General features: G+C 39.8%; 1 protein-coding gene across 2 annotated transcripts; it reads left to right on the top strand.

The window, feature by feature from the left end:
• Positions 1–5,776: 5,776 nt before the first annotated feature.
• On the top strand, positions 5,777–11,701 carry hspb12 (heat shock protein, alpha-crystallin-related, b12). 2 transcript variants are annotated; one of them, XM_084351007.1, is made up of 3 exons: positions 5,777–6,151; positions 8,406–8,599; positions 11,040–11,701. In XM_084351007.1, the coding sequence occupies exons 1-3, from the start codon at positions 5,905–5,907 to the stop codon at positions 11,229–11,231; spliced, it is 633 nt and encodes a 210-aa protein (XP_084207133.1). In that variant the 5' UTR covers positions 5,777–5,904; the 3' UTR covers positions 11,232–11,701. The 2 variants fall into 2 exon arrangements, with proteins under 2 accessions (XP_084207133.1, XP_084207134.1); XM_084351008.1 differs by having other exon boundaries at positions 8,448–8,599.
• The last annotated feature ends 4,931 nt before the right edge of the window (positions 11,702–16,632 follow it).

Raw genomic sequence — 16,632 nt, forward strand, 5'->3', positions numbered from 1 at the left:
TAAGTTATTACAGGAGCAAAGGACAACGGTCAGAGAGACTGCAGAGAGTGGAGCCAGTCTTACTGGTCCTGCAGCAGTAGGTATTTCATTTTTCCATGACATCATCGACCCCTGGGGAGCTCAGTAATCCATTTGGTGGGTCTGGAGAGGGAGGGGAGGGAAATATCAGAACAGGATGTGTTGGATTTCGAACAAAGGGCTAATGTGTGTGATCATCAGGGTTTTGAATCCTTGGACCGAGCAGACAGGTCTGTTGTTTTGGGAGCGTAAACAAGGTGTTCCTTGATGGGGCTTCTAAAAATGTGAAAATGAAAGGAAACACTTCTATATGAGTCCCCAAACAAAACAATAGAGTTAGAATGAGGCGAGTCAGTAAAGTCGGGGTTAGTTCCTGATGTCTTGGTAAAGTTGAATAGGTCTAAATTGAAATATATAAACAACTTACTTCAAAGATTGCATCTTGCTTCTCTTGAGACAGTGTGGAGCTTGCAGTGCAGGGGGATGCGTTGGTGGTGTGTTGTTTATGGTACAATGGTGAGACGGTTCAGGAAGTCCAGTTCGAGTAACAGATTAAAGGAGGTATATAATGCTAATTTTCAGGTTCATCATTTTATTCTGGGTTACTCCCAGAATAGATTTACATGCTTTAATACTCATGCTAGAATACCCAGAGACAGGATTTTACATGTGTAGGATGTTATCATAGCAACAAACATTTTATCTTTCATTGCAAAGATCACAAGGTTTCAATAGAAATACAGCCTTCTGGAAACATTTTTTTTGTGACGACCCTGTGTTGTTTTTGCTAACCCTCTGTGTTTGCACCTGAGCCGCACCGCCGAGGTGCTATATGTAAGAATCGGCCACCTATCAATTTCATACTCAAAACAAACAGGGCAGCATATCACACAAGTGAGCTGCTGTTAGCTAGTTAACTAGAGTTGCAATATGTAAGGATTTTAGTGAGTAGGAATGTGAATAAATAGCAGTTTTGACATTACAATGTTGGTGTATCGTGTTGCAGAAATACCTACTGAAGTTAGCATGCTATCAAGCTAGCCCCAACCTGTCCTGGTCCTGGTCCAAAGCTCCTGTGCTAGCAGTGAAAACAATAATACTCCCCCTGGTCCCTTGGGCTCCCAGTCCAAACTGCTAGCTGCAAATCTAACTGAGCTAACTAGCTAATGGCAGCTACAGTTAACAGATACTCTGGTGATATGCTGCCCCTATTTGTTTTGAGTATGAATTTGACAGGTGACCACTTCTTACATATTGCTCCTTTAGTATCAAGGTATTTCAAAACCACTGGTGCCTTAGAAAGAACATTTGGATTTCCACATATTGAATTAAACATTGCATTAAAAAAAAATAAGGTACAGTTTGTTGGGTGTCCTACCAAGGTGAAATAGTAGCCTGACTTTAGATCCGGAATATTGTGTTTCAAGAGTCTGAAAATGTTCAGACAATGGCAAACCAAAATTAAGCTGGTGCACCAGACGGTTCACACAGAAGCATCTGACTATCACAGGCTAACTTCAATCAACAAGATCAACAGTAGAACAGTGCATCGCCAGCAGGACCAGTTGGTAAATCAAACTCTTACCAAAGCCAGTAGGGAGAAGAGTGAAAACATCCTTTCCATTGAGAAAAGCCTTTGGTGGCCCTATTCAATGAAATATACTTCTAATAAAACTGATGCTATAGCAGCATCTACGCTAACCTGTTGAGGAGCTGCCAGTGTTGTTTTCAAACGAACAGTCACTTCCGCTACCTCAGTGTACAACGTGTGGTTGAACTAAAAAAAAAAGTTTGATGTTTTGGGAAAGTCACTTTCTTGCTGAGAAGATCAATACCAAAAGAGGTACACTGTGTTATCAAGGCAAGCTTCGGAGGTATTTGTAGGTGAACTTTTCAACTTTAGTCAGAGCCCTGCTTCCAGTCTTTATGCTAAACTAAGATAATCTCCTCTCGCACTGATGTGAGAGCAGTGTTGACATTCTAATCTATCTCATCAATAAGATGACTAAGTCTATTTCCCAAAATACTCTATTCCCTCAAAGTAAGTGAGTGATCAGAGTAATGGTTGAAAGAAACTGACACTGACTCTGTCGGTAGTCATGACTTGAAAATGTAGCTTGTTAACCCCATGGGTTCAAATTTCATTTGAGGGAGGTCTTAATTACCCAACTCTGACTAACATTTTTTAAGAATATTTCTTTATCATGCCTGTTAGTTTTTTGGCTGTTTGAACCTAGATGTTCACAACTGGCTAGCATCATTTTCATAGCAAAAGCAAGAGGAGCATCATGTCCACACGGCCAAAAAGCCTCATAAGACCGACACACTTACAGCACATGACCTTGATGTCAGGGGTTACCAGGATCTGGCATTATTCTCCACAGCGTGTCAAATATTGCTGGCATTTCTACCTTTAAAAAGGCCTCCCTTTCCCATATACATGAGTAGTCCCCCACTACCCAAGTACATGAAGGGAGGCCTTTCTAGTGTGCATTTTGATTTTGCAGACAGAAGACTGTTAAAGGTGCAATATGTACAAATCGGCCACCATCACGAAATTCATACCCCAAATAAATACAGAGCAGCATATTACCCGATTAGATAACCCATTAGCTAGTTAGCTCAGCTAGCAGTGCAGCTATGGATCCTATTAGCTAACTCAAGTCTGGAAGCTCGAAGCACCAGGAGAGTGTGTGTACCACTACCACAGGAGCTCTGGACCACAGGAAGGAGGAGGTTTTCAGGCTGGAAGCTGGTTAGCATGCTAACTTCATGGACTTCTTTTATATGTCAAAGGTCAAACTACATATTCTGTTGATAATTTTGGTTAATTTCGGAATGTATCAAACTAAAATTCTTACATATTTACCTTTAAAGAAAAATAGATGCTACACCAGGTCACACTGATGATGCCAGTGTCAAACCTTCCTGGATGTGTCTGAAGCCCATACAGTGCAGTAAGCATACAGACCACACGCAAAGGTATGACAGGTACAGCAAGTCACAGAGGAATTATTATCTGCAAACCAGCCATCATCAGAGGATCAAACTCTTCTTAAAATTGTCATATATCTGCTTCATGTTGTCATCCTGACTTCAAAATGACCCCTAATTTCCAAAAAGGATCTCTCTATGTTGCTCGTATTGACCTCACTGTCATTCAACTTTGATTTAATTTTATTTCCACTTTCTCTCCATCTTTACTTTGATCGTCTCTTGTCCTGATGAAAAAGAGCACCAAGAACAGAACAGACTCTGAGTCAGACACTTCATTTATCATAATATAATGTAGGCTAAAATATCAATTACTTTTCCAAACAGACAGAATCCTTGGTTCTTGACAAAGGGTCTGGCTCAGTTTCACTGTGTTTGTACATTGTATGATATGTGATCAAATAAAGATTCTTCCTTCTTTTTACCCAGACAACGAGTCTCATATTTCCTTTAATGATCATTTCATAAAATCAAACATAAAAAGGGGTTTCTATGACAACCTAATTAACTTATTACATAAAAAACAAACAAACAGGTGTATGTCTTCAATGCCAGCCTGGAAAGGTGGACAAAATCAGATCCCACACACAAAGAAATGTGTTAATCTTTTCTTGGTGGTATGAATCTCATCTTGTCATGGTTGTGGAAACGGGGTGGAACCACATCTGATCTTCCTTGTTCAGGCAGCCATGACAAGATCAGACCTCTGTCAGAGAGCAAAAAATCTTTTAGGCCCAGGCCTGAGTGGCTACCACACAGGCTGTGGACTGAATATACCCAACTGAACATATCCAATAATATCTGGGTCAAGACTTAAATAAATCCTAATATCTGAAGTTTCATTTCTGAAACGAAAGATGTCAGTACACAGATCTATGGTTACTTCACAGGTTCCACATGCATCATTCCATCATTAGTTTTGAGACGTTAGTTTAGTTATGGTTGGCCATTGTAAACATTGCTAAAACAAGACTGATCCACAGCTAAGCTAGCAGTTGTGTGAGGCTGTCCTGAGGCACATCAATAACATCAATAAACTGCTGCACAAGACAATGTTAAAACGTTGATGTTCGCCAGCTATACAGCAGCTGTAATTCTGAGTTTTAGATATCAGGAATCTGACAGCTATGATGTCTCCCAAATGTTCTTCTTCTGTTATGTTTTCTTAGACCTATCCACCAACTCAAACCTCCACCCTGCTTGGGCTTTCCTGCTCTCTATACTGCATCAACTGACATTTTGTTATAGAGCGTTTCAAAAGAGTGTGCGCACTAGATTTTTTTCTTAGATTTTTGCCAGCTAACTTCTGCTTTTTTTCCAACATGGGGGCCACAGCAGGGGGCTATCCTAGTGTGCTGGTATTTGGTGTTAATCAAAGGACTGGACAAATGAAGGCTGACCTAATGATGGCTGGGATCTTGAATGCAACATTTCATGGCCATGGTCACAAAAATACTAAATGGAGATTCTTTGATGTTCTTTTTCCCTCCGCAGCTGTTCTACCTGCTTTTACCTCATTAACATCGTTTCATTATCCCTTCTCCTCTGAATTCAGCCAAAGCGCACCATATGCAGATACACCATCTGTTAGAGGTCAGGAGAGATACTATACTCTGGGCTCTGGAGACCACTGTGCACCACCCAGAGACTAAAACTATTCCCAGCGGAGACACTGGACCTCTGGCAGGGGAGCTGATCAGATGATCTCCTCTACTGCTGACTGTGAGCAGTTGAAGGAGACAGCTGAGTGTCGACATTTTAAAAAGTGTATTTTCTATTATCCTGCACTTTTTCAGGTCATTCTGTATACGGTGAAGATTATTTAAATAATGTTCCCAAAAGCCTTTTTTAAAATATGCTGTAGAAGATTTATTAATGCATAATATTTTACACAAGGACAGATACAAGTGTTTCACCTGAGAGCACAAATTGGGACTGTCATGTTGATGTATGCTGCCTGTATTAACTGGATTGTTTCAGTTTTATAGCTCACATATGAAGTGTCCCTACTATGACGGACGCTACATTATCCTGAAGGGCAAAACGACATGCTGCCGAATGTCATTTTTCACATCCTCGAATGAAAAACACACACACACACACACACATATACCGTAAAAGTATTAATATGAGAGTCTTGAATGTCATTGTTGCCATGCAGCACTGAGGACAACTATGTTGTCAATAGGCAAATGTCACATCAATTAAAGCTTTTAAAGAGGGAACGTAAAGGTCAACCGGGGCTGTATATACTTTGGCTTTTGACGGACTAAAAACCATTTTGTACATTTTGTGATCTTGGCCTTGAATCTGTTCTCCAAGGAAGCACTCTCCATTTCAGATTTGAACTTTAGAGTGTATCTGTTATTCCATTAGCAGGTAAGCAGAACTTAAATGGCCAATTTTCTCTTGCATTATTGATAAAGTGTTCACATCGTGTGCTCGGTCAGTCTAACTGACGACCTGACCATACACTCACCACTCTTCTATTTCTGACCACATGCCAGAAGCATCTCCAAGAGGCCCCTCCAGCCTTATCTCTGCTGTGTGGGTCTGCATAAGAAGGGGTCTCTAGTCCTTATCAGTTTGTCCGTTACATTCTTGGCACCGGTGGATAGACAAACTGCCATTTATGGCTAAAGGAAGAAGCACCGTTCTACTTCCCACAATACACCAGTGCTTTATAAAAACCCACAACAAAGACCATGAGTGGGAGTGTAACAGCTTTTGGTAACCCACTTCCTTGCTGCATTTTGTTGGTTTTTATTCTGAGCAGTACAGAAATTAAATCTGAAAAAGCTCTGATTTTCTGAATCCAGGCTGTGTTGAGAGTGGGAGTGTTTTTTCTAAGTGTGTGTTTGCAAGTGTGAAGGCTACTGCATATCCTCTATTATGGCATCTTTGACATCTTCCAGCCGGAGATCCTCCTCCTCCTACCGTTCATCGTCACGTTACAGCACCTCCAGCTCTTATCGGTCGGAGGGCTCACTGGGTGGATCGTCCGATTCTCTGGATCCCCTTTTTGAGCCGTTTCTTGACTCGACTGATCACACCAGTCTGTTTGGAGAAGAGGGCCCCGGGGGACCCAGCTGTTTGTCCCCCTTCAGCAGGCACAGCAGATCCTCATATGGACACACTGGTAAGGAAACTGACTGATCACTAAGCCTCTTCCTCATTAGTTGCTATGCCTGACAGGCCTTCTGTACTGTCTGTACTCCAAGAAGGAGAAGGAGAGGCTGCTCCAACGTACTAACCCTTACTCGTACTACCTACAATTGTACCTACTGTATGCATGATGATCCCCCAAGGCATTAGATACCTACCTTATTATGTGAGGCTTACGTTATATCCACTGTGTGCTATTTCCTCACTGTGTGGAAAGCAGTGACTTAATCAGAGTTTAGGGAAAAGCTGGGCTCAGACTTATAGACTGTATTAAATGTTGACAGTGCTGAAAAGTGAAGCCGTCGCTATGTTGCAATTTACAAGTTGCCACCACAACTTGTCCTCTTGTTGTCAGTCAGATCCAATCAGTATATCCTCTCCAGCTCCACCCTCTATACCAAATATAGTTGCTTCTTGCTCTAAAGACAAATAGCAATGGACATAATGCTAAAACTCAAGGCCTCAAAATGGTAATCCACAAACCAATGGGCAGAAGTGGGTAGAGTAGCCTTAAACTGTACTCTAAAAGTACTGCTACTTTTTATAAATAGCTCCTCAAGTAGAAGTAAAAGCAGTTATCAAAATATACTTGAGTAAGAGTAAAAAAGTACTAACTAGAATTGGAATTATTTCAACCCCAGTTGGTCTTCATCAGGTTAAGAAGTGAACAGATACCTGTAATTATTTGTGACACAGTAACAAATCTTCATGTCCTGGACTGGAGCACTGGAGCAGTCAAAGCTAAGTGCCTTGCTTATGGGCACCTTGGCAGCATTGAGGCATAGGGTAGAACCTTTTTCATTCACTTCCTCCACCAGCAGGAGAAGAGGCATTAGTGTTTCACATTACAGTGGTGCGTTGATTGAAAGAAAAACGCCATAGAGAGGAAAAAGGCCTGAGGCTGAGAGAAAGTAATGAGCCGGAGTCATAAGAGCTTCTGAAAATGATGATGTCTGTACGGCTCCAGACATCATCTATGGGCACATAAAGAACTAATAGCAATGTGAAAAAATGGAGTGCTAATATAAAACACAGGAGCTTCTAATATGATATAAATTGTTAAAGCAGTTCAACTGCCGCACAAAGCCATAATAACTACAATAAAAAAAGGTTTATTACTGGTGTGACGCTACAGGCAGATTAAGGCATTATCAATAATTGATCTTAAAATTTGACGTTGCTGACCTGTTTGGAATATTTCAGTGCTCAAATGTCAAATCAAGTGAAAAAAAAAGACCCACAAGTGTTTGATGCTCCTGCTGAGTCTCTTCTTTAGTCAAAGATTTTCTCTCTCTAGGCTGGCAGTTAAACCACATTTACAGCCAGAACACAAGCTCCAGTCTCTCAGGGCCTTTATCTTCTAGTCTGAATATAAAATACAGAAAGACCCCAAACAACTGAACAATAAGGCTTGGCTTGAATATAGGGGGCCCCAAAGTGGTCAATAATAATGCTAAATAAATAACTTAGATGCTTGAATGCATAGTTAGGCTACAAGAATAAACTGTGTAAAATGTTTAAAGGGACCAATTTTTTCGTTATTTCATCATAGCAGATTTTATTTCCTCTTCTTCAAATTTAAAACAGCATTATCCATACTTATATAATATTTCATGTCACTTCATCTTGCTGCCAGTTGCACCCCCTTAGCCTCTCTTAAATCAAGAAAGCTTAACTGTTACTACTAAATTTAGCCAGTTAGCTCAATGCCAGAGAAGTTCTGATTCAACCAAGTATAGGCCGCTGCTTTAAACAAACACAGACACAATACTTATCTCCTTTAATTTAGCTGAACGAGACAGCACTGGCTACCTATCTCACCGGCTAAGAAGCTAGGCTAGGTTGTGGGCTTTGCTGTGAAAAGCCAGTGTGACATATGATGATGATTTTATTTGCTTATTTGAAATTCTGTTAGTTAATTTACTTATTTTACACAACTAATTTGAATGAGAATGTATTTCATAGTGTCTTAAATTATTTATTAAATATTGAACCAAACTTCTTTAGAAATCTATGAATAAAACATTAATAGATTCCGTCAAGAAATGAATTACAGCATTACAAACTGAAGAACACACTGAGAAAGAATACATTGAATATACGTACACTCAAAATGATACATAAAAATATAAAAATAGGTACATAAACATATATGTTCTTATTCATATATTTCTGAATGTATGAGTTTGAATGTATTTACTGCTCTATCTGTCATTTTAAACCTCCAGATGTTGCTCCTACAGTATGCTGTTTCTCCACCGCTCCTGTAGGTGGCGCTGTGACAGGCCGGCAGAGCAGTACATGTGGGCCAGTGCATCCTCTGGGAGACAGCTACTACATGTCAGCTAACGTCAGCCAGTTTGAGCCACATGACATAGTGGTGATGGCCTACAACCACCATGTCGTCATTCACGCTCAGAAGGTGTGTGTGTGTGTGTGTAAATTAGCAGAGGTGTGTTATTATAATTCTGATGGTGTAGGCGGTAACCAGCAGAGCATATGTGAACATGTCTCAAATGTGTTTTCTCACAAACCACACTTGTCATGTGACTGTGGGAATGAATCAGCCCTAAGAATGAACTGGTGTCTGCTGTTTGACTGACTGACACAGTTTTTGAGGGCAGTCAGTTGCAGTTTTGATCTGGTCTGCATTATTAACAGCGCTCAACATCTTTTAGCCTCTATTGAGCAGGACAGCTTGTAGAGCGAGGTAGTAAAGAGAGGGAGACACACACCAACTCGAACCTGAGCTGCTAGCAGAGGTGGGAAGTAACCAAGTAAAAAATACTTTGTTACTGTACTTGAGTAGATTTTTAAGGTATCTGTGCTTACTGTTTTACTTTTTTTAACAACTTTTTACTTCTCCTCCTTACATTTTAACAGAAATAGCTGTACTTTCTACTCCTTACAATTTCAAAATTGGCTGGTTACTTTAGTTTTAATGCATTTAGGGGAATTATCACTTACATTAATTTAATATATTAATGTGCATGATTTCACACTGCCTTCCCAACATCACAAGACTGATTTCAACCTGTCAGTGCACATCACACACAGCCGACATATCAAGACCAAATGACGTGAAAGATGGAAAAAGACAAGAAAAAGATGAGGAAAACAGACGGACTAGACTGGAATGGGGAGAAAAGCCGTGTTAGTGTCTCGTGTCCTGGGAATGAGACTCAACAATTAACCATCTTTCTGGTGTGTTTACGAACAGCTGGGACAAATCCTACTGATTCTACCTTTAAGTTTAATAGTCATTGAATCGTATGAATATGATATGAGGTTCAGTTAGCTTCGCACAGAAATGGCTAGTAGAAATGATACTTTGAGTACATTTCAGAGCCTGTGCTGTAGAGTGAGTGTATTTTGCCTCCTCTGCTGCTCTGCTCTGCTGATTACTCCAGTTAATCAGTGTAAAAGTATGATATGAGTATGAATCATTTTAATGGTTAGTGGATAAAAAGAAAATAAATAAATGATCAAATTATTATTATTACTATTATTATTACATTTAAATTAAATACATATAAATTGTATATATTAAAACAAATAGAGGAATCAAAAGAGTTTCAACTTTATTTTCTCTCGTCATTTAAAGGAGACCTTTTCAGCTTTTTCATTGACAGACAGAAATAGTGCTGCTGCACTGGACGGTATAAGAAAACTGATGCATTTTTGAGCATTAAAGCATGTAAACCTTTTCTAGTAGTAACGCTGAATACAATTATAAACCTGAAAATGAGCAGTGTGTCTCATTTAAATCTGAAGAAATGACAAAGTTATGCTGTATTTCTGGATTTTCCCTAAATTTAGCTTTTTCTTGCAAAATACTATTCTACATTTTTACATATTCTGGTCTCCAAAAAGTGTTTAATGTAACAATCTCTGGTCAAACAAAATTCAGGTCCATTCTAAGGCCATAACCACTAAGGAGCATTGAGTACTACATTATTAGGTATAGTATACTACTGGACTATAAATACCGACACATTAACATTCAGTCAAGTGAAGTAAAGTCAAGTTGAGTCGTTAGTAAATGGTACTCAAGTCTCAAGTCAAGTCACCTTCTACCCCCCAAGATAATGTAGTCATATCTGCAGTATACAGTCTTTACATATAGACAAGACAAAGTGTTAGTACCTGTATTTTGTTATTATTGGCCTATTTGTCTAACCTGTTCAAAAAGTATGATGATGAATTGATTTTGTCACAGAATAATATTGAAAACGTAATTAGTTGCAGTCTGCTGTACATCCCACTGCAGAGAATAAGGCAAGATTAGTGTCTCCTCACAAACGAACAGTGATTGATCAGTACTATAATCCATATAAAATCAAACAACCTGCATCATGTCCATTATACCAGACTCAGACGGTTGATCTGCAGACAGGCTGCAGCTTTTCCTGCCTTCACTCTCTCCTCCCTCACAGTTTGACGTTAATCAGGTTTAAAAGGTGAGAGAGTAGAAGAAGAAGCAGTGCGAGCCTCTGCAGCGGTGCAGGAGGATCATTTTAACAGGGGTCAGCAGATAAATTGGCAAAAATCCACAACCATTCAACTCACATTAAAGGCCGGTAACAGCACCAAAATGTCCTCAGAGAGAACTAGTCAGTGTTCATTTCCTCTACCCTCTCCTCCCTGTTTTTTCTCTCTGGCTCACCAACTGAGCAGCTGTTACCTCTTCACCTTCCTCTCTTTCCCACCATCTCACCCTCTTTTCGCACCTTTCTTAGCCTTGTTGTTCTTCTCACTTTCTCTTGTCGTCCTCCAGTGCTCGATGACCCTTATTTCATCATCTCTGCTCCCCTTTCCAACAGCTTTTCATCTTTTTCTGACATTCTGTCTCTGTCCTGCAGGTACTTGACGATGGAAGCATCAGTGACACATTCACCCATAAATCCCTCTTCCCAGAGGATATGGACCCCCTGTCAGTCAGTGGGACCCTTAACCCTGATGGTACCCTGGTGGTGAGTGTCCGCCGGACCACAGCACTGGCTGGGCTGGAGCCACTGGGTGTCCCCACATATCGAAGTGAAGCTCACCTTTGAGTTCAGCCTCATGTACCGTTGTTTAACTATTATCATGTTATTATAGCGTTGTCAGTGAGATACACTCAAGTATCAAGCCAATAATGGAACTAAGAGTTAAGTCTGTGAATAACAAGTTGTCTTTGTCCACCCGTTCAGCAACACTTTGATCATTGTAATATATCTCAGGGCTTGCTGTCTGCCATAATATCTTTATGATATTACTGTACCAATGGGGGGTGCCAAAGTTAGATAAATATGAAGTCCTACACAGAGTGGCTATGGAACACTGCACATAGACGACGGAAACCCTCTAGAAATGCATGCTGGACTTAAAAGAAGTAGCCTCAACTCAGTCTTTGTTATCGTTTTATATGAGCAATGTAATAAATGTACTTTTTTCATGTTCATCTTGCAAATTCACAGTGTGTGTCAAAAGTTGTACAACCAAAGCAAGTTGCAAACTTTGTCTGTAGTGTCAAACTAATTCATATTACGACTCAAGGTTCAATAAATGTGTGTTTTGTACAGAAAATGTATGCAGAGCTTTTGTTAATTGTGAAGATTTCTTATTTGATGTATAACTCCTACTCCCTCTATCCTAGACCATCATCACATGGTGACCATTTCTCTCTGGCATCACGCTCAGAGTGGGAGGCTCAAAATGCTGTTATCAACAGGATACAGCTGTCTCCCAGGTTGCAAGTGATATAAACCTATGCATTCTGACCAATCGTTAACTTTTCATAGCTTCCTTATTGATCAGCAACTGAAAGGACAATGGAACGTGAAAATCTGGAGGAAAAGGTCGGCTGTGTAAATATGGTGTATTGGTCAGAGGGCACACATGAGCCACAGACTGGAAGAGTCCTGGTGTTCAAAACCAAATTCAGCCAGAGAGCTGGGTTATGTATGTGATCACACCCCACAGTCCAACACTCCACTTGTTTGTTTCAAACATCTAGAACATTACTACAAAGTAAGTCTGCACATTCAAGCTCACAGTGAGTTTCTCCTCAAGAATAAATGGGTGAATGTTAGCAGCAGTGGCTCTGACAACAGCCAAACACTTGCCCCGAGCTGCTGATCAAGATCAAGATAATTGGACTGACGTGAGGCTTTACTCTGAGGCAAAATGAGATCTCACGCCTGTCACCACTCATCTCCTCTACCTCTGTCTGCACACACGCGTAGTTGAATTACTAAGCCTATGGAGGCCCATTATCCCCAAGCTCTCACTCAGATTTATTGACTCAAGACGGTGGTGGCATGGTATAGCTGGAGTACAAACAACATATGCATCAGTAGGCTAAAACTAACCTGTGTTACAACGCCTGTCTTCACAATGATTGGAAAAACCAACACAGAAGAATCAACCCAACTGGTCGAGGCTAGGGACTTAAAACTCCTGGTACGACAATATCACGATAAATAGTCCATGATATGATATTTATCACTATATTAAAACAACAAGGAAAAAGATGACTTGAACAATGTCCTTTGATGAAACTGTAAATCTGATGTGTGCAGCACTTAGTGTTTGTATACAATTTGTTTTTTCTTTTTACTCGAGGTACGTCAGCTTTCCTTCTATTGTAAAATAAAATAAGTATTGAATTCAGTCTTGACCCACTAACACGGCTCTAGGTTGACAATGATTAACCAAGACAGATTTTAACTTTACACCAATGTTGGAACAAAGTTGGTCCACTAGATACAGCTTCAGTTATTATATACAGATAAACTGAAGGACTGTATTGACCTAACAATAGTATTTTATAGGAACATAATTGTTAAGTTATGCACACTAAAGGCTAGTTCTGCTTAGAATAATTCATTGTATGTACTGAATAGTTAATCCATACGACTTAAACCCCAGAGAAGAAGTTATTTATGTGAACTAAATATTTGAAATATTCTGAGTAAAGCCAACTAATATATATTTAATACATGTCTACTATATCCAGCTATGTTTCTAGGTTTATACAACGAGACATGTTTAGTTTCAGCTTGTGTAAAAACTGAAGTGGTTTAAGACGACAGGTTTCCACACAATTTTCTAGTAAAGTTGATTGAATGTTGAAATTGATCGATTGAGTGGTCAACAATTTATATGTTGAGTAAGATGTTGTCTTAGCCAATAGCAATGAATGACAAACCGACAAAAAACAAGGCAATTTTCCTTTAATCCAAAACTTGCTTTGCTTTCCTAATATTATTCTCACTGGATTTTTAAACCCTTAAAACCAAGCCACCACTCCTAACTGATGCTTAGTGATAGGTCTCCTCATTTATTCTTAATCCTTAACATTATCACACTGTACTCATAGATCAAATATTAATCTATTGAAGATGCAATGTGAAAGATAGATGATTGTTGAGTCTCATTCACAGGTTATCAAATACCAACAAACTGTAACAAACAATCAATTGTCTGTCTCCAGACTCACTTAACGCAGCTTTAGATCTACATTCAGACTGATAGCAAAATCTACTCAGTATATTTTTTTGACATTTTTCCATTCTTGTTAAGAGATATGGCATTGATGAAGACACATGCACCCATACAGACAGAGAATAGACTGCGGCTGTCTCTGACAGAGCCCTGTCTGCACCTCTTACCAGCCATTACATCAATCAGTCTCCAAGTGCGACAAGCACTTCCTACACTGTAGCAGTTACTGGGAGGCAGGGAGACTTTTTCTAGTGACACCTTTATTTAATATTCATCAGAAACGAGGGCGGTGTCAGCAAGGACAGATGGCGCTCTGCTCAACAAGGCTAAACGCTGCTCAAGTGTTTCTAACCTCATTCATCGCAAAACAGATGAGCGACCGCAGCCGTGCTTGTTACAACTTAATCTCGTCTTCGGTGTCTCAGTCTATGAGAATTTGCTCACATTCAGATAGGCACATGGTCATTCACACACATGTTCATAGCCTTGTTGTATAAAGGATATCAAAGTGTCACATTATTACCTGGCACTTAGAGTGGATTATAGATTGTATGGGAGGTACGAACCACAATAGACACTTAAAAATAGTGCTTAATGATCTCTGCAACACACACGTAGGCACACATGCCCACAAACAGAAGGAGGCACAACTCATTCTGTCTCTCTAGAGAAAGTCTCGTGCCCCCACCTGACACTCACTGAGTGACAGAGCTGCAGCCTACTTAACGAAAGAACTCATTTAGATCATTAAGCTTTTACCATTGCAGTCTCAGCCCATTACAGCCCAGATGCTCTCCTCACAGTCACACACAGCAAAACAACAGAATGGAGTGTGTGTGTGTGTTGTGAACAGGGACATACCATAAGGAGGGGACAGAAAAACACTGACAGAAACAACTGCATAGTCACAAAGTGTGGTGGTTGCAGTTCATTACAGTGCCAACTGTTGCGGTTAACACTCCCAGTGGGAAAGCAGTTGAGTTGAATACAGTACTCTGTTACTGGAGCTGACTGGACAGACTTCCGCAGCTTCCACTACTTAATCAACTTTATCAAGTTTACAACATTCTGGATGACTCAAATGAGACCAGACCCTTCAGCTGGAAGTGCTAATTAATGGGTGGATCCTCTTAAAGATATAATATGTAAGATTTCTGCCCTTTGTTACATAGTTTGTTGAACTAAGTGAGGAAGGAAGTCAAGTTTGACTGCCGGATCATTTGTGTCTATTAGCGTCATTTGCTTTAGTGTTTATTTGCACCAAACAGCCACATCACGTTACTGTACATTAGCTGTACGCTAGCGAGCAATGGCATGTACCAAGGGCGTGTGTGTGTGTGTGTGTGTGTGTGTGTGTGTGTTTGAATTCAATCACTGAACTCAGCACTCAGCAGAGACTCTGGTTCTCTCTCTTCTTCTCCCCTCTCCTCTCTGTAACATTACATTCATGCGGTAAAGTACATTTCTCCTTTAATCAGCAGTCAACATTACAGAACACAAACACCCGACAATGGAGGTCCCCTCCGCGGATTGCTGCTGCAGTCAGGTTGATAAATGGGAGGGATCCATTTTTTAATCCCAAAAGTTTAAAAGTAATCCCTGAGCTCTCCTCTCATTGGTAGGTGGCTCCGGATCAGAGCAGACTCTAATGTGACTGTTTATTCCTCCAGAAGCTCAGCAGCGCCCCCCTTCCTGAACAACTCTTATCAGACACAATATCACTTCCAATCGCGTTTTATCATTGACCTTGTGTATAATCTAGTCATACAAATAATTTGTGTGCGTTTGGTCTGAACACAGCATAAGGCCTGTGCAGGCACTGTGTTTCATCATCAGCTCTGCTGGTGTTTCTGCAAACATTGCCATGCTGTGGCCTTGGCTGTGGGTGGTGACTGTATAGTTATAGTCATCACAAATTTATGGAAGTCCTGGTGGCTCGTTTGAAGGCAGTTTCTAAATTTAGACTGTGCATTTCTCTGTGGATTGAGTCTATTGATACTTTTAGTATTAATGCAACCTTCTTTATAATCAAAGAGGTATGGAAGTCTCACCTTATACAACATTTAAAAACAATTTTTCTCACAATAAATACAAATATTTCTTTGTGCACGCATTACTATAGCTACAACTGCAACTCATTGTGAAGCTTGAACCTACTGTACCTCTTGTCACATGTAATACAAAGTGACACGTACAGTACCCAAATCAACAATTTCTAAAGAAATGTCAAGATACTCTCATCTGTTGAACAACAATTTGCTTGGGTCTCGATTAAAAGCTGTTTTGTGTATTTTCCCTTCAAAAATCTTGACTGGTGCAAAGAAATACATTTTGACAATAAATGAGTTCTTGGGTAGTATAAACTACACAATTAAAAGCCTAATTCTGTGTTCAGTGAGTTGGATCTAAGGCAGAATTAATTATAGGGCATAAAAAATAAATGTTGCAGGAGTGACTTTAGTCACTTTTAAATGCAAGTCTACATTTTTCTAATGCTATTTTAACTTATATTTAACTTATCTGTTTATGAATATAAACATGTATTTCTAACAACAAATGCCCATTTTTTCTGGTTAAGTATCTTTTTGTTGTTTTTATTTCACACTTGCTTTAGCAAAGCAAATGTGTTCCCCGTGCCAGTAAAGCCTGATTGAATTTGAAAAACTTTGAACATTTAAAGAGGATTTCTCATCCATTTAAAATGCAAGGGTAGGAGCAAATATTGTAAAATGCCTTTGACTCACTGTGCTACAAAAAGATTTGGGACATAATGAACTAATTGGAACATTATTATGGCATTAATGTGTTTGCTTCTCCACTGGGAGTGTCAGCGGATGACAAAAACAACACCTCAGGTGTTTAACAGCTGTTACTGAAGGGAAAGAAGAGGAAACACAGGAAAGGATCACAGCTGCAGAATAACACACGTCCAAGGAGATAAAAAACAGTCATGTTCAACAGAAGACC

This window comes from Pagrus pagrus, assembly GCF_965226575.1.
Source record: "Pagrus pagrus genome assembly, chromosome: 4".
NCBI lineage: Eukaryota > Metazoa > Chordata > Actinopteri > Spariformes > Sparidae > Pagrus > Pagrus pagrus.